The sequence below is a fragment of the Sinocyclocheilus grahami genome, unplaced genomic scaffold (assembly GCF_001515645.1).
Source record: "Sinocyclocheilus grahami isolate Dianchi unplaced genomic scaffold, SAMN03320097.WGS_v1.1 scaffold44.1, whole genome shotgun sequence".
Classification (NCBI taxonomy): domain Eukaryota; kingdom Metazoa; phylum Chordata; class Actinopteri; order Cypriniformes; family Cyprinidae; genus Sinocyclocheilus; species Sinocyclocheilus grahami.
Window position 1 is genome coordinate 2,896,439 of NW_015505223.1, and position 19,462 is coordinate 2,915,900.

Consider the following 19,462-nt stretch of genomic DNA (forward strand, 5'->3'; position numbering starts at 1 on the left):
CTTTTGACCTCATGATTCTCATTTGCTCTGACATGGACTGTGAGCTGTAAGGTCTTATATAGCCAGGTGTGTGGCTTTCCTAATCAAGTTCAATCAGTATAATCAAACACAGCTGGACTCGAATGAAGGTGTAGAACCATCTCAAGGATGATCAGAAGAAATGGACAGCACCTGAGTTAAATATATGAGTGTCACAGCAAAGGGTCTGAATACTTAGGACCATGTGATATTTCAGTTTTTCTTTTTTAATAAATCTGCAAAAATGTCAACAATTCTGTGTTTTTCTGTCAATATGGGGTGCTGTGTGTACATTAATGAGGAAAAAAAATTACTTAAATGATTTTAGCAAATGGCTGCAATATAACAGAGTGAAAAATGTAAGGGGGTCTGAATACTTTCCGTACCCACTGTATATATATTTCAATTTCAGCAGGCAACTATTTTTACAGCTACACTATTGTTCCAGCCACAATTAACCATGTATATATAATTACAAATGATAATATATAAATCGTCAGTTTGTTGTTTTACACACATGCACACAGACATTATTTCATACACGACATAGTCGTGAGATGCAAGAAACATAGACATATGGCGAGAAATCTGTAGACGCGCCCATAACAACAAAAGACAAAACTTTATTGAACCTTTTCTGATAAGAAGTGTGCGCTGCAAACGTGAGCATTTTTGATGATCCTTTCTGTCCAGTCCGCTCGTTTTATCGCGTTTAACCACAGCTGTCTTTTTTTGTCTGGCAGTGGTAGCAGATATGCAATCAAATTTCTAATTTGAGGCTGTATTACGTCGATTCTGGCACCCAACATCACAACAAGATGATATTTTAAGCTCCTTATGTAGCCGAATCTGTGCTGGTTTGAATGGGCCGCCTCCAGTTTCTTCTTTGTTTTGGTGCCTCCAGCTAGCGCTGTGACGTCGCTGACCCTAGTTACCTGTGGTTGGCCTGGCTGTGCGTCACTCAGAAAACAACAGGCCAATCAGAAGAGAGGCTCATGAATATTAATTAGACCAAAATCGACCTGTTCTCAGCATATATATATAAAAATATATTGAGATGGTTTTTGGTACTTATACCGCAAATATATATTCTTAAGGACATCAAAAACTCAAATAAAACTCCAGAAAGGTGTACAATATGGGACCTTTAAGCGATGTACCTCTTTGTCAAGCAGTGTTTGCATGGAACAAACTCCACTTGCAGGAATTAGATTTGCATGTGAATGAAAAGTGAAAGGGTCTGTGTTTAAATTAATTAATTAATTAGTTGTTTTTGTTTTTACATTTGAAATATACAATTTTTAGATTAAATATACATTTATTTAGTATTTTTAATTTTGTCATCTTTCATCATATATACAGGATTATAAATATTAGATCATATCATTTGTTTTTATTAGCAAAAATATATGCAAATTATGCTTATAATGTGTACATTCACTTTTCCTGGAAAATGTATAAAAATTGTTTTAACTGAGAACACTATTACAAAGTCATTTTTTTAAATTTAGACACAACACAACACTACCTTGGTGACATTCTACCTTGACGTCAGCAGAATTCACATCAACATGTTCAATACATAACAGAAATCCAAATGTTTAGTTTTACAAGGCATATGTTCTGCATCTGTGATGCTGTTCTGTCAACTGGCCTGAAACACAGACTGGTTGCTGTCCTTATTGTTGAGCTCTGGTCTTTCTCAGCACAGATAAGATGCTTTAATGCGTTTTCTCCGTAACAGGGTGTGTAGCACAGCTGTGCATGTAGCAGCTGTTAGTTAAGCATGATTTGCATGATTTGCATAATGGTTCAAAGGAGTCAGCGTGTGTGTTTTCATTAGTGTGTTTTGATATGTGGTATTGCTTGCCAACAACTTGCAAGCCTGCGTCTCCAGGTCTCTCCGGAGAATCAAGTGTTTGTGGGATATTGGAATACTCCATCAGGGAATACTTCAGCGTCTCACCAAAGCATCCAGTTACTGGCAGGTTCAACCAAAAGACAAACGGATCCTTGATTTCAACATGCACATCTTTTTTTCTTAATGCACTTTGTGATTTTTCCTACATTTTCTTAGTTTTGCTCAGCTGTTTCTGTTTGGCCCTAATCGGAAAGCAATTTGTTTTCTGTCATTCAGAGATTCACAGGAGACTGTTTAGCCGGTCATGATAAGGAAAAACCATCAGTGGCTGTTATAATGTCTTCCACAGAAGCAGTAGTTATATTGTAACCTCTCTCATCTTAACAACAATGGTTCAAAGTGCCAAATGCGAGTAGCATCATCACTGAAACGTGTGACTCGCCCGGTAACTTTTTATGAAAGGTGGTGAGAATTTGAGATTGCTTAGTACTATCATACAATTTGCAACGGCTTTGATGTAATTATATAAATATAAGCTATAGTCTGACGCCCTACATGTCTGCTGTAACAGTACTGGTTTCAGTGTCGATTCACTGTAAATGCTAGCTGCATTTGATTTCATTAATTTGCATTTGGGAATGCAACATTCGTCATTATAATCGTGTATATGTTGTTTACAAAGAGATGTTTCAGGGATCCTTCTGAAATCATTCTAATATGTTGATTTGCTGAATCTGAAATCATTCTAATATGTTGATTTGCTGCTCAAGAAACATTTACTATTTATTATCAATGTTTAAAACTTTTGCTGCTTAACATTTTTGTGATACCACTCAAGCAATTGTGTAAGATTTAAAAAAGAGAGAAAATAATAATTTTTATTCATCATACAGTAAAGTAATGAAAAGTGAGTGAAGACAATAACATGATTCAAAAGATTTCTATTTAATAAATATATTTGATAAATGCAAATAAATGCTGTTCATTGAACTTTCTATTTATCAAAGAATCCTGAAAAATAAAATGTATCGCCATGTCCACACAAAATATGAAGCAGCACGACTGTTTTCAACATTGATAATAATCAAGCTCTTCAAAATGACCAATTTTTTTCAAAATTGTTTGTAAATGCAGACTGCATGGCTAGGTGCTTGATTTTATACATCTGTGGTAACTGATTGAAACGCCTGAATTCAATAATGAAGAGGTGTGTCCCAATACTTTTGTCCATATAGTGTATATACACTTGTACAGTTTAATGGGGTCATATGATGTTGCTAAAAAAGAACATTATTTTGTGTATTTTTGTAATGCGGTTTAAGGTTAAAAAAAACATTATTTTCCACATACTGTACATTATTGTTTCTCCTCTATGCCCCGCCTTTCTGAAAAGCTCAACGTTCTGAAAAGCGAGGTGTGCTCTGATTGGCCAGCTATCCAGTGCGTTGTGATTTGCCGAAAACCTCAAGCGTGTGACGGAAATGTTACGCCCCTTACCATATGATGTTGTGTCCCGGCGCGATGAGACAAAACCAATAAAACCCATTATAAACTAAGCATTTGTTGCATCCAGTGAGGACATAAGTACTGATTATATGACTTACACTAATGCGTTGCGTTGCGTTGCATCGCGCCACGTAAACAAAAAACCATGTCTGCATTTGTGATCGGAGAAATGACAAACAACAAGCACTACTCTACACTGCTCAAAACTCACGTTTGAATCATCAGTGGCAAATCTTTTAAATATGAAAACATACTTGCAGGCTGTGAGTCAGCATTATTTGTCAGAACACCGGCATTGTAGGCTACTCTCCCATGAAACAGTCCTCGTCCTCTGTAAAATGCGTTGCTCACATCTGAATATTTGGGTTGAACTGTTCTGGAACAGTGTTGTCAATACAACTTAACCACTGATTTCTAGTTGTGTCCTCTTTTGGAAGGCCAAACAAAGTAGTTTCACTTTCACAACGAAACACATAGCGTCTCCATGACATGGCAGCGGTGGCAACAATACTACTGCAAGAATAAGTTACGCCTTCTTTCTTTGCGTGAACATTTGGACGGTGTTATGCAAATCTTCCCACACAGTGATGTAGATATGTGGGGGCGTGTTTAAACGAGGCATTTTAGGAGGGCGTGGACGAGTCTTAACTTTTATAAAGAATATCTCTTTGGGTTTGAGACTTTATTCTTTGCAACTTTAGGGATCGTATCTATTCACGAACAGCTTGTAACACTCCAAAGAAAAGGAAAACTTGAAATCGCATCATATGACCCCTTTAATATTTTATTATACCGCTCACAATTGGCATATTGCAAAAAAATATTTTCTTAATCAGTATTAATGTCTTGTTTTCCAGTTAACATTTCTCAACATACTTAAAACATTAAACATTTGCTTAAATAATTTTCAGTGTTATTTTCAGAGACCTCTAAAAGATTTATGCTCAAATTGAGGAAACAAATCCTTCCTATTTTTCTTACTAAATTTTCTTATATTTCTCTGAAAATAAGATTTTTCCCCCCTTCTCAATAAGTGTCTTATATCAAGGATGTTAAGATATTGTGGAAAACACACTAACCTTGCAGCAAGACCAAACTGTTGTGTTTCAGATTTCCTTCACACACCTAGATTGGAGCAGAAAGTCATCCTTGAACACTGTGTGGATGAAAACTTCAGTTGCCATAGAGATTGCACATCCGCCTTCTCAAATTCACAAGGACTGTGACCAGTCAGTGTGGGAAGAAGACTTATAGGTTTCTAAATCGGTGAAATGGCACTATACATCAGTTCAATCTTGTATTGATCAAGCTCTCTGCATCATTTCATCAGCAAATTTTGTCCTGCAGGTCACACGCATTCATTGATCACCCCCTATCACATTTGACCAAATCATGAACCAATATCAGCCAGCCCGATGAATCTATGTGCTTACTGAGGCATGATGGTTATGAATCGTTTGTTACTTGGCAACTAGATCCCACACACACAGGTCAAAATACAAATACTTAAAGCGTGCCGCTTCCCAGATGGCTCTGCTCATCTGTGGAGGGTTGTGTGACAGTGGTGTGGGTTTCACCGTGATACTGTACTTGCAGATACACAATGAGTAAACCAGGCCCCTGGACTTGTTCAGCTTGCTATGCTACGTGTCGTATTGTCACGGCTTCTGATGCTCCGAGGCATAGCGGATCCCAGCATTGGCTTTCGCATGTGTGTATCCTAGATATAAGCCACTTTTTAAATCGTCAGGCACAGTAAACAAATGGTTTATTGCGGTTAAAAAAATCAAATAATTTTGTCTCCACAAGTTTGGTGACTCTGCTGTTTGATCGTAAGAGAAGCTGACATAGACAAAGCCTCGCGCCACTTGATGAGTTCTGCATCGTCCAGGGTTGCGTACAGGTGACTGAATTGGAGACTGAGTTTGAACAAGGGTGGCATGTGAGCCTTGCACTGGGTTTCCACGGGTCCTTAAAAAGGCGTAGGACCAAGAAATGTTATTCCAATCAAAACGCTCAGTCTGAGCGTTTTAATTGACTTTCCTACCTGCCTGTCAACGTATGTATTAGCATGCCTCTGTGCACCCGATTCGTGCAGATAGGATATGTCATCAGCGCGTTCGTGCACGCTGTGCAGACAGAGCGAGAATGGCAGACAAACATCAACAACCCGATCTTCCTTCCTGGTATAGTACTTTTAAAGTTTTCTCATTGGTGAATGACACATGATGTAGCCCAGCGGTTCCCAATTCCAGTCCTCACACCTCCTCGCTCTACATATTTTGCATGTCTCGCTTAGTTAACACACCCGATTCAGATAACCATCTCGTTTGAAGTGAGCTTGAACTGTGTTCCGATCGATCTTGCGTCACGATTAGTACCAGTTGTGCTGGTTAGACCCTGCTCCAGAGTAGGAGCTAATTTGGTTCTTGAAAAAGGCAGTCCGGTACTAAAATCGCACCCAGTTCCGGCTGTGCGAAAACGCCAAAAAGTGGGTAGTTCTGGTACTATGAAAAGGTTTCCGCGGTGCGAAAGTCCCTAATGTTGTCTTTGGTATTCTGGTCTGACTCTGTGAGTGTATATGCATTCAGGGGGCGTGGCTTTGGACGGCGATTGCAGGGAGGGTGGGTCGTTCGCTTTCAGTGCTATCAGGCTAAAGTTAGCATTTTACAAGATCTCCTACTGCACCTTTAATTATGATTTCAAGAGGTCTTAAATTTGGGGACGGAAAGACAAGAATTGCGACATGGCTTAATGTGATGATTAAACTTCAAAAGTCTATGATTTCATTAAATAAATATGAGCACTGCATGTTTTTAAAGTCAGGTGCTGCGCTGCTTTGTGTACTGTCGTTACCGTGGAAACCACTATATTCTGCTGCTCCAAAAGTGCCACCTGCTGGCAGAGAATCAATTTTCATTTTTCAATAAGCCCATCTGGTGTTTTTGTTCAGACCACTGTGAAAATCAACTTATATTTTCACGCAGCAAATACTCAGTTGTAAATGTGAACTGGTGGATCAAAAATCTAAACAATAAAGACACTAAGATATATTTATAAGTTATTAAATTAATACAATAATTGATTAGTAATAATTGTTTAAATTAATGTACTAATTGATACTTTTGACTCATCCCTTTTATCATTTTATAAAACTGTTTGCTTGTGTGAAAACCTGTAACTGAACTGCAAGTCATGCTTTTTAGACATTTCCCTACCCCACTTATATGGTATTCATTTTATTTGTACAGGATTTTAAAAATCCTGCAGATATCCTGCTCGCACTGCCCACTCGCCCCAACCCTTCACCATTTAACTGGAGACAAAAAAAGCCATGGATGCAGAACACTGTTTAAGAAGCCTCCCTCTAATCAGTATAGATGTTTGCGTTAAACACTTTTCCCTTTCGATTTCAGTCGAGACCCTGGAATGGCTGTAGCGGACAAAGATGGACAGTTTGTGTGTCTACTGATGGAGACATACCAGCTTACCATCACTTGCACATCTGTGTTCTTAGTTGTCTTGCAGATGGGATAAGGATATGTTGCAGGGTCCATAATAAAACTCGGCTCATGGCAAATAAATTGGTCAAACAGGAAGTACTCGCCAGTTGGGCAGCACCTTTATTAGTGTTTAAAACATGACATGGTTAAGTCGGATTCTAAAAAAGGTAGTCTATTCCTCGCTTATGTCAGCAACGTGAGAGAATAAAAGGGATAGTTCGCCTAACAATGAAAATTCTGTCATTATTTACTCACCCTCGTGTTGTTCCAAACTGTACAACTTACACAGCGTCTACACCGGACGCAAGCGGTGCGACGTGACTAAACAAAGAACGGACTATAAATAATTTATTATAAGTAAAAAAAAAAAATACCATATATTGGAAGTTTATTGCAAAATATACGCATTGACAGTGACTTTTGCATTTGCAGTGCTTTATGGGAGTGGCTGCTCTTTTGCTGGGATTTTAGTTTCATTGACTTCTCTGATTGATGGATATGTCTTCAGGGTTTTGAGTATTGTAAGTTTTGCAAATTAAACTTTTATTGTTGTTGGTGAAATTGCATTTTTACAGAAGAATATGTCATTACATAATAGATCTCATAGTAGTGCGTTCTTGAAAGATTTATATATATATTTTTTAATAAATTAATACTTTTATTCAGCAAGGATGCATTAAAATTATCAAAAGTGGCGAAAAGGCTTTTATTTTGTTACTTAATTTTTTTTAATGCTGTACTTTTGAACTTTATATTCAGCAAAGAATCCTGAAAACAAATGTATCAGGGTTTCCACACAAATATAAAATATGAAGCAGCACAACTGTTTTCAACACTGATAATAATTAAGAAATGTTTCTGGAGCAGCAAATCAGCATATTAGAATGATTTCTGAAGGATCATGTGACACTGAAGACTGGAGTAATGATGCTGAAAATTCAGCTTTGCATCACAGGAATAAATTACATTTTAAAATATACTCAAATACAAAACAGCTACTTGAAGTTGTAAAAAGATTTCACAATATTACTGTTTTATTATATTTTTGCTTAAATAAATGCAGCTTATAGTGAGCATAAGATACTTCTTACAAAAACACACAAATCTTACTGACCCCAAACCTTTAAACAGTAGTTTACATTATTGCTAAACGTGTGGAGATTTTTACTTCAGAAGTAAACCTATCGCAAAGCATTTGCAGATTAGCTGCATGCAATGAAAATAGTGCACAAATAAGAAATATAAAGTGGAGCATTAGTACAAATATTAAAGAAATATCAGTGCAGAGCAAACCCTCCCACACTCCCTCTCTCTCTTTCTCGACCACATTCTGTGTTTCTGTGCTCTCTCTGTCAGCTGTTTGCTCCTCCCACCCTCTCGTACTCGTTCACTCACGCTCTGCCTCTTTGTGTCTTGCGCTATGAATGCACTTGTAAATGTAATCTCTGCTGAGGAGGAGGAGGAGCACCAGTGCATGTGAGGTATCTCAGTAGCTGACAGATCACAGGAGGAGACATGAGAAGACATCTTATCCATTGCATCAGTTTGTTACTTTGTTTGAAGTCTGTTTTGTGTGCTGGCACTCCCAAGTGATCTGAAGCACTGAGCTGAGATTACAAAGAAACCAGCTAGTGTGTTTGGATATGCAAGCGTATTTGATCGGGGTTGAAACGAGGACTTGAACGCAGAGAAAAAAACGCTGAACCTGAAAAAGGAAGGTAAGACCTTTCTATGGACAGTTACTCTTACGTGAGACTATGTGTGAGATGGGAGCCGTGCAGGTGGTCTTCAGTAGCAGGCTATGTGATAATCGAGCTGTGAACTTCACGTGCCGGTCGGGGAAGCAATGAAATTAGATTCACGGGCATCGCTGAAGACCGCCTTATAAGCTCTTTGCCAGTCTAGTTGAGAGAGTCAAGCTTCGGTTGGATTAGCCCTCCTGATATTCTCCGGCTGAACCAAGCAGGAGTCCGGCACATTGCACAGTCCAGTAGGACCGAGGAACTTTTAAATTCGCTCTCCGGAGGATCTGGACCTGGCTGACTTCTCTTTGTTTCTTGGAGACACTTGGCACTCTTTCATCGAGTTTTCTCTGTGATAACCGTGCATCCTCTGAGACAGGATGCAGGTGTCGTTTGTTTGCACAGACCACCGGTCCATGAGCCGTAGCACAGATGACAGGCTCAATCGACAGAACGCTAACAGTCCGAACACTGGTACCCGAAGCAAGTTCAAAGCCGTGGCCATGGTGGCCAGGAGTCTTGGGCAGCTTTCCGTCCAGAGCATCCCTTCTTCAAGTGAACAGAGCATGAGAACTGGCATGAAGTATAGGTAGGAAAGCATATATTGAAAGAAGAGTTTATTTTGTGACTGTAAAGCCTGTAGGATAAGGATCCAATAATGTGAAATATTTTACTTGCAGTAAATGTGTATGATTATGTGTAATGATACAATTAGATATTTTTTGTATACAATTAAAGAAAAAATATTTTTGACCTTAAAAAATTATGACTATCCTATCAGGTTAAGTAGCGTAATAATCAGCATATGCTGGTGCATATATATATTTCTACTATTTCAACAAAGTGCTTTGATTGCATATGATGAAATCAGTCCCATCAATTTGACCATTACTCTTCAAATCATTCTGCAAATTGCAGCTTTAACTGTTGAAGAATAATGGCTACTCTTTTTAACCCAATTGAGCCTCTGGCAAACTAGATTCATATTCCTGCATTGCTAGCTTTTTATGTAGACTTACTGTTATTATGCACAACTGCTGACATATTTGTCTCAGAATCATTTTAGTAGTACATAATGAAATTATATAATACTATTATATATTATGTAATTTGATGCCTTTTTTTACAATTCCATTAAGAGTTCATTCTTCGGTTTCATGAAATGCAATGAAAATTTTAATAAAACATAAAATTTTCTGCATCTGTTAACAACAAACCTGCAAGGTATGTTAATTTACATAATGACTGCTAGAAACACTGCCAGATTGCTTTCAGCCGTCATGTTCATTTGCAAAAAAAAAATTCCTATTAACAGCTCTTAATGGAGGCGTGTGATCTATCCTTCCTATTTGAAATCAGGATTGCAAAAAGATTTTGTTGTCAGAGGCTCCAATTTATGTCAAGCTTAATATTCGCTTCTGTAAAGCGAGAGAGTTAGCTAGACCTTGTTAATTTCATTTATTCATTTATGCGTTCATTATGAGTTACTTGCAATGTCACTGTCTTGAAGCTTCATCTTCCGGTTTTAAAGAAATCCTCTATGTTGGAATACATTAAAAGCAAAGAAAGGAAGGTTTTTGCACAGCTCTTTCTATACAAAGTTTTTTTTTATTTTATTTTATTTTTTGTTTTAAATTGAATTTTTTAATTGAAAAGTGGTTACCATAAACTGTTTTTCAAATGTGTCTGTTTATATTTGACAGAAAAAAATAGCATACAGGTTTGGAATTATATTCATATTGTGCCCGGTTTATTAGACAACCAAATTAGGTAGCAAGCTAGACAAGAGGAGAGGTGCAGAGAAGAGATATAAATAATGACATAAGAGGGAGTAAATATGCCATAAATTAAATTTTTGGGTGAACTATGCCTTTAAATGAAAACTTCTCTTGTGGACCTTTTTCTATTGTTCTAAATTCTCTGAGGCAAGCAGTATTTGATACCGGCACCTTCTGTTGTCTTGAGATTGAGTTCGTAGACCCCCTAAACTAGAGCATTGCTTTGAGCCGATCTTCTCTAATGATGCTCTGCCCGGCTGGACGCTACTGTGAATATGTGCTTTCATACATCTGGAGAGTACATGTATATGTGATGAAAGACTGTGGGCAGTGTCTTAGAGTTTCTTTGATGGTTTGTTTGTGTGTGTTTGAGAACTGTGCTCAAATACCCAGAGGAAGAAACAGCCCGGGACACACTGCTCTCTTGTCAGGGTGAGTTTCAATGATGTGCCATATTAAGTCCCTAGAGCTGTTAGTAGCAGAAGTGGGCTTTTGCATTCAAGGTTCATGAATCTGAAACTTTAGGTTTTTTTGTTTTTTTTTAAGTTTTCTTTAAGTTACATCACAGACCACTTTTAATGCAATATAATGAACATGCTGTGAAGAGAAAACAAGCTTCTGGCTGCTACACTCAGTATTAAAAATAAATGTTCTTTATTGGCATTAGTGGTTTGATCCATAGAACCTTTCCATTGCATGAAATGTTCTTTTTAGTGTTCTGTTTTGATTAAATATTGCAGAGACTAACATGTTTTTTGTTGGAATAATGTGCACTGAATAATGCTAACGAAAAGATCTGGAGGCTCTGTGACCATTAGCATTATTAAAATTAGATTTTAGTTGACTGGTTCAGGATGATTTTAAAGATTTGTGTTGTAGCAAAGAGTTTTTGGATAGCACAACATAATGGCTATCTTTTTGCATACTATTTGCATAAACATGTATTGTTGTTATCAATGTTGAAAACAGTTGTGCTACTTACTAGTTTTTGAGGAAAACATGATTTTTTTCCCCCCAGTAGGTCTAGAAAAACAATTTATTTTATAAATTGCATATTGCAAAAAAGTGCATGGGAGTTAAAAAACAGATGAGCAGACGTTTCAGTAAGTCGTTATCCTCAGTGCTCAATATGCAACAAACAGTCACCCTCTTTCTTAATAGACAAGCAATTGAAAGCAATCAGCTGATTCCAATTAATCACAAGTATCAATCAATTATAACAAGCGTCACTGCAAGAGAGTCTGATCATTAACAAACATGGCACAAACCATGTAAAATATACAATCACAACAAATAAAGTGTCACAAAAAAAGAGGGGAAATATATATATATATATATAACCATGGATGAATTGTTCACAATAAGATCAATAGTCTTGTGAAGAATGATTTAAAGGTGCCATAGAATGCATTGATACAATATTTTAAATTGTTCTCTGATGTCCCCCCAGAGTGTGTATGTGAAGTTTTATCTCAAAATCATTTTTTATAGCTTGTTGAAATTGCCACTTTTAGGGTATGAGCCAAAACGCGCTGTTTTTTGTGTTTGTCCCCTTTAAATGAAAATATATATATATATATATATATATATATATATATATATAGATATATTACAAAGCAGTTACAAAAACAATTACAAAAAACAAGAAAGTTCTAGTTCTTCATTCATGCCATCAGGGAATAAAGATTTAAGTTGAAAGATCCAAAAGCCTCTTCTATGAGGTAAAATCCTCTCGATGCCCAGGAATTTCATGTCAGACAAAGAATGTTTAGCAAAGTTAAAAAGAACAACATTTATTTGAAATAGAAATCCTTTGTAACATTGTAAATGTCTTTACTATCACTTTTCATCAATTTAATGCATCCTTGGTTAAATAAGTATAAAAAAAGTAATAAAAATAAAAAATCTTGCTGCCCCAATGAGAGATATAACACTGCATAGTAAGTGTTAAAGTCTTGAAAATAAAGGTTCTTTATGGTTGCATGAAGATTCTTTAACATCCATGGAGCTTTTCTGTTGAACAGAATGTTCTTTAAAGTGGAAAGAGGTTCTTTAGTTTATTAAAACATTTTTCACTCTAAAAAAATTACTCGTTTTAGAATTGTTCACTGAAATGTACTTTGGGAAATCAAAAATGGTTCTTCTATGGCATTTGTGTGAAAACCCCACTTTTGGAACCTTTACTTTTAAAGGTAAAGAACAACAGGTGAAGGATGTTCATGCCACATTTCCCCATTCCTGGCAAAATAAATGTGTGTTTCAGTATGATTAGATTTTACTCTGTACTCTATAAGGGATAAAAGTCCTACCAGTTCTGTTTTCCGGGATTCACTCTGGCAGACCGGCACTTTTGTCTCACCTAATTTTCTTTAGTCAGTTCCAATCACAATCTCATTCTGCCCTGATGAATCGAAGCAGACAGAGAGAGGACTGGAGGGGGGCTTTCAATTAACCAGCATCTTTCCCAGTCCAGCTCGTGCAGTATTACTCTGCTCGCTCTCCACAGTAGGACAGACCAGACATTGTACCGGTGGGTGTAGAATTGAGAATGCTGCCATATCGTAGATTGATGTCGCTTGACATCACTGCCTTATCTTATCCTCACTCTCTGTGGAGATGCTTCAGTTTAGCTGTGCGGACAAATTAAATGACTCCGGTCAAGATTCAATTAATGATTTGAGTAAATCAGGCTTATAAATTTGTGGAGGAGATCCTATTAAGCTAGGCAATGCAAAATGGTCTGCAAACCTCTTTATTTATGTCTGTAAATGCTAATGGAAAACTAAGTCAACATGAAATGTGTTTGCTAGTAAAACAGGATATACAACTTGGTGACATCATCTGAAAAAGAGGTGACGCAAAGTTTATCTTGATTAAATATTGCAAAAACAATATCTTTTATCCTTGGAATAACGTGAACAGATGAATCATGCTTTTGAAAAGACCAGAAGGCTCTGTGACCATTAGATTTATTCAAATTGATTTGAGCTGACTGGCTGCAGGTTGTATTGCTTTCGTCAATGAAAATTATGACAATATCGTCGTCAATGAACCTTTATCACGTGACGAAAACGAGACAAGACGCAACGTAAATGCTGGTCATGTGACTATGACTATAATTAAATGTATAATGCAATATTGTTGACGAATAAAAACGAGACTAAATGTGGTTTACAAAATAAAAACTATGCTAAAATGTCTCTTCATTTTCGTTGACCAAAATGAGACGAAATTAAATGTTATAACGTTATTTCCTCTCGTTTAGTCGCGTTATTATTATTATTTTGCAGTATTTCTGTTTCCTGTGTCTCACTTCAGGGGCTGCATCAGGTCGCACTGCGCAGACGCAGGCGACGTCACTTCCTCAAGCCCCACTCGCGGCATTATTTAGAGCAGTGTTTCCCAACCGGGGTGCCGCGTCTGTCGAGAGCAGGGGTGCCGTGTAAAAATCCTTTTATAATATTTTTAAATTGCTAAAATGTTCAAAAAAGCAGCTATTATTTAATATCCATTTCTAATGTCACCAATGATTAGAGATGCACTGAAATTCCGGCTGCCGAATTAGTTCACCGCTCAGGATTCACTTTCACGTGGTGTGACGCTCTGCGTATTATCCCGCTCTATGCGTGTGTGTTTTATCCCCGTCTAACATGTTTGGTTGGTAAAATAATTGTTGTAAATTCAAATCAGAGCGTCTTCCGTGTCTGGAATGGATGTATTCTTGAGTCTATAAGGTAACAATAATATAATAAGATAACCTTGTTTGAAATGGGTTTGGCTAAAAGAAAATTTTGGTTTCGTCTATACTACTAGGTACTTATACTATATTGACTGGGTTAAATAGAATTGCATTTCTAAAAAGAGACTAAAATACAATTTTCATTGACTAAAACTAGACTAAAATGTCATCAGTTTTCGTCGACTAAAACTAGACGAAAATAGTCATGGATAATTCTGACTAAAATAAGACTAAAATGCTCACACTTTGTTGACTAAAACTTGACTAGACTAAAAAGAGTATGAACGTGACTAAAACTAATAAAAACTCAAATGACAGCTGCACACAAAGACTAGACTAAAACTCAAATGAAAACAGGCCGCCAAAAACAACACTAGCTGCAGGTGGATTTCAAAGATTTCATTGATTTAAAATTGAAGGTTTTTGGTTTGCACAACATAAAGGATATGCATTTCCAAGAACACAGATTTTATTATAAAAGGTTTCCCTGGAAACATTCTCCAGTGTTTATAAAATGACTTGTATATCTAACATTCACCAAATGCATTTTAATAGCATCTGCAAAACAGAATTGGAAGTTCTGAATTCAAAGTGTTGAGAGTTATAAGACAGCGCAGTAAGTGTTAAAGCGTTAAAAAATACAATTTTCATTGACTAAAACTAGACTAAAATGTCATCAGTTTTCGTCGACTAAAACTAGACGAAAATAGTCATGGATAATTCTGACTAAAATAAGACTAAAATGCTCACACTTTGTTGACTAAAACTTGACTAGACTAAAAAGAGTATGAACGTGACTAAAACTAATAAAAACTCAAATGACAGCTGCACACAAAGACTAGACTAAAACTCAAATGAAAACAGGCCGCCAAAAACAACACTAGCTGCAGGTTGATTTCAAAGATTTCATTGATTTAAAATTGAAGGTTTTTGGTTTGCACAACATAAAGGATATGCATTTCCAAGAACACAGATTTTATTATAAAAGGTTTCCCTGGAAACATTCTCCAGTGTTTATAAAATGACATGTATATCTAACATTCACCAAATGCATTTTAATAGCATCTGCGAAACAGAATTGGAAGTTCTGAATTCAAAGTGTTGAGAGTTATAAGACAGCGCAGTAAGTGTTAAAGCGTTAGAGTAGGCGTGTTGAGAGATATTATTGCACTTCTGGATCTCACTATAACTGATACTACCTTCAGTTCAGACTCACTCCCACTTGAGATAATGCCTGATGAATGTTTGTGAGAAACAAACAGCAGCCTTTGCTTCTACAAAGCCACACAATAGCACTATAAACGCTCCGTCTCACATGTGCACTTCTATTTAAGGCTTGAGGAGAGAGTATGTGTAATCCTTCACTCTGATAAGGTTTTTTTTTTCAAGTTCTGTACTGAGGATGGATGGATGGATGGCTGTATGTTCAGCTCTGTGCAGTGCTGATAGCTTTTAATTAAGGCGTGCATGTTTGCGCTTTAATAACGTGTAGATTCTCACTGACAGCAGAATGCCTGTTTTCATCACACTCTAGGAACAGATTTATTAATTCCAGCTGGGCTCTACCATAAATAAACCCTTTTATTCATCTCCATGCTAATTTGTGTTATGTTGATGGGGTGGACTGCATCTGTTTGCATAGAAATGGTTTGAAACCTTTAGTTGTTTACTTTTTGTAAAGCAACACTCCCATTCAGAGAGGAAATAGCCATTCATTCGATTGTAGAGCAAAATGAAGTCAAAATGGGCTCTAATTACTTTTTTAATGCACCTTATTGAGCAAAATTCATTGGTGCACATAATTCTAAAGGAAAATTTTTGTTTTCATAATCTTTCATGAAAACAGAAGTTGCTCTGCCTGAAATGATTTTCATTTTAGCTGACGTCGCCAAGGGTGCTTAAGTTTCAGCCAGAAGGTTTCAGCAGTGTTACAGACAGATACGAATCAATACTTCATAATACAGAAGTAAAATGGGCTGCAAACAGTTTCATATTGGCTTTAGATTACCAGTCTTTTGAGCGACTCAGATTAACTTTTAGAAATTAGATCCACCTTCTATGGGATCATAATGATGTTAGTTCAAAAGTTTGGGATCAGTACAATATTTATTTATTTTTTATTTATTTATTCATTTATGCATTAAATTGATCAAAATTAAAAGCGTTTATAATGTTAAGAAATATTTCAGTTTTGAATGTGCTGTTCTTTTGAACATTTATTCATCAAAGAATCCGACAAAAATGTTAAGCAGTGCAATTTTATTAAGTAAATGATTTCTGAAGGATCATGTTACACTGAAGACAGGAGTAATGATGCTGAAAATTCAGCTTTGCATCACAGGAATAAATTACATTTTAAAATATATTAACATAGAAAACAGTTATTTGAAATTGTAGCAATATTTCACAATATTACTGTTTATTGTATTTTGATCAAATAAATGCAGCCTTGGTGAGCAGAAGAGACTTCATTCCAAAGCATTAAAAAAATATTTTGAACATTCTAACCTTTTGAATTTTTTATGTTTTTTATAATCTCATTAGTGAGCAGCATGGCAGCAACATATAAAATATTTGTTAATATTTTTTTTTAATCATTTTTAATAAAATGGGCATGTCCAGTCTGTTTATACTGAAGAGGATTGTGTAGGACCAGTTCTGGTCTCCAGAGCTTTCTGTGAAATTGTGCACGTGCAGATTCTGTGTGGGACGCTTCATAACCCTGATAATGGTAACGTGAACTCTCATTCACAGTGTGTGTGTGGAGGCTGTGGAAAAAGGGGTGGTGTTGGTGGAGAAGAGGGAAAGATGGGGGATTTGAGATGGAACTTCTTTCTGACTAGAGCTGAAGCCGGTCTCAGGTAGAGCTACTGCTTTTAGAACAGGGTGTAGGAGGCTTTCTCACAGACTGAATTGCTCTTACATAAACACAAATTTCAGAGAACAAATCCACACGAGGCAGCCATCAGAGTATTGTGTGCGTATGAAGAACAGTGTACATGTAATTCCATGCATTCCCCAATGCAAATTCCTTGAAGAATGTGGCTCATGGTCCTTCCATGACCTTTTAGCCTTTTTTCTGCCATTAATTACTCATAACAGCAAGGTTTGTGCACTACTTCAGTGATGCTCTCATTTCCTTTGAGGGCCAGTTGGTTACTGTTTGGTCATGTGAAATGCATTTGCCTTTAAGGGAGAGTTCGCCTAAAAATGAACATTTTGTCATCATTTATTCACCCTTAGGCATCATAAAAGTTGGCAATGTGACTTTTGAAGCCATGCAATGTCTTGAACAGACTGATATTGAAGTAATTTACATTTGCATTGCACGTCAAGACATTTTGCTCCAGGTTTCATGTCAGTGATGATCAAAACCCATAGCATTTGCCGTCATAGAGGATCTGCCTTTTAGAAAGACATGAGGGTGAGTAAATGATGTGAGAACTGACATTTGTTTGGTTTGAACTATTCCTTTTATACTGACAAATGTGTTTTGGCACATCATGTTCTACTTTTTAAAGCGAGCTGTCCTAATCGTTTGAGTTCAGAAACTCACTGAGGCTGGTGGAGATCAACAGAGACCGAAGTCATCTGAACTCTGAAAAGTTGAACTCCCTCTGCTTCGTAAACAAACCTGACCGGCCCGTGCTCTCTGCATATCGTTAACCCGGCTAAAAAACACAGGTGACATTTATTGACCTCTGGCTTGATCTCTGGTGACTCCTGGCAAACCCAATCTCCAGCGCTGCACCTGGGTCCAGTTGTGACTGGGCCGCTGTCCATCATGCAGTATTCAGTTCCAGCCCGTGAAATATTCAACACAACAGAACACTGACAACAAGGAAACAGTAACACTGTAGCGCAATCAATAGTCTACTGGCCCTGAAAACACCAGATTGTCTTTCGATTTGCTCGTACCTTCAGTCCAACACAGTGGTTTTAACCGGATCGGCTTATTATTTGAGCTTCCTTGACACAGTTACACAGCTTCAGTCATACATTTATCGGTGTAGACAGCAGTAGAGTTCCAGTTGAATCTGTACTAATCATGTTAGGGATACTCCACAAACATCAAACCATGAAAGGAGCCCTCTCTTGATCTACATATCTCCGATCTTATTCACTGTAGATATTATCAGCAAGGGGGCAACCAATGAATGAATAAACAGCCTTGGAATTCATCAGTGCATATTGTTTGTTTCCTACTGGGTGGTCATTGCTGCGTATAATGATAATACCAATGCTCATTTTTGGCAGCCAGAGCTGAGATAAGTCTTTGGCACGTGCCTGTTTTCACGTTTAACACAACTCAATCACATCAACCAGTCTAATGCTTTATTGAATGGCTATCATGCAAAAATGCATTGATTATTGAGTGTGTGCACCGAAAGTTCTCACCATATGCGAATTATCTTAAAAAGTGCATATTTGCATATTCAAGTCAGTTTTAATTCTGTGTATTGCATAAGGGATGTTTCAACAGCATTTTTAAACCACAAAAGTTAGATGACAAGTTAGTTCAAATGCATATTTTCACCAAATAGATGCTCTCAAACTGAAATCGTGTTGGCCTGAGGAGGTAACCATAGCAGCATACGCTGCTCAAGCCATTTCCATTAAGATCCGTTTTGAACGGTGCAGTACATAAATACTGTTATTATGCATCACTTTGTTATATGTTTACATATCACACAAGTATATCACTCAAAAACTTAAGTCTTTAAAGTGCAATGAAACATTCCATTTCAGCACAGGTCAATCATTGTGACAGATCTTAAATATATTTTGTTTTAAAGGAGACATGGAAACCGGTAGAGTGGAGTGAGGAGAGAAAACAACAACTTTATTTTTTACAATCAGTTAACAATATCAAAGGATAACAAATGCACTCTGCAGTTTATAGCTGCACGCACTGCAATGTATTTAACGATACATTACATGACACTCTTAAAAATAAAGGTTCCAAAAGTTTTTTGTTGTTGTTTATACAGCATATGCCATAAAATAATTTTTTTTTGTTTCCCAAAGAGCCGTTTTCCTTTATAAAGAACATTTTGTGGAATGGGAAGATTCTTCATGGAACCAATCAATGCCTATAAATCTTTATTTTTAAGAGTGAAATTCACGCACAACATTTAGTAGCTATAATTCAATGCTGTTTGCATTTGCTTTGCATTTTTAATAACTTTTGAGACTAGATTTCAGTTTCTCTTTTAGATTGGAAAAAACTGATTTAACACTGTCTTCCATCATCAACACATGCATATATATTAACATCTAAAAAAAAGTGTTTTAGTATTTCATGACCCTTTAGA

General features: G+C 36.8%; 1 protein-coding gene across 4 annotated transcripts in view; it reads left to right on the forward strand.

Moving 5' to 3' along the window:
* Positions 1-19,462, forward strand: part of kcnab2a (potassium voltage-gated channel subfamily A regulatory beta subunit 2a) — a 145,883-nt gene that overhangs the window by 95,374 nt on the left and 31,047 nt on the right. The window contains exon 1 of one of the 4 annotated variants that reach the window (XM_016268263.1): positions 8,338-9,219. The exons of the other annotated variants lie outside the window; for them this stretch is intronic. Within the exon in view, the coding sequence (XP_016123749.1) occupies positions 9,011-9,219 (209 nt within the window). The 5' untranslated portion in view covers positions 8,338-9,010. Of the gene's footprint in view, positions 1-8,337; positions 9,220-19,462 lie in introns of those variants that run through there. 4 annotated transcript variants of the gene reach the window in all.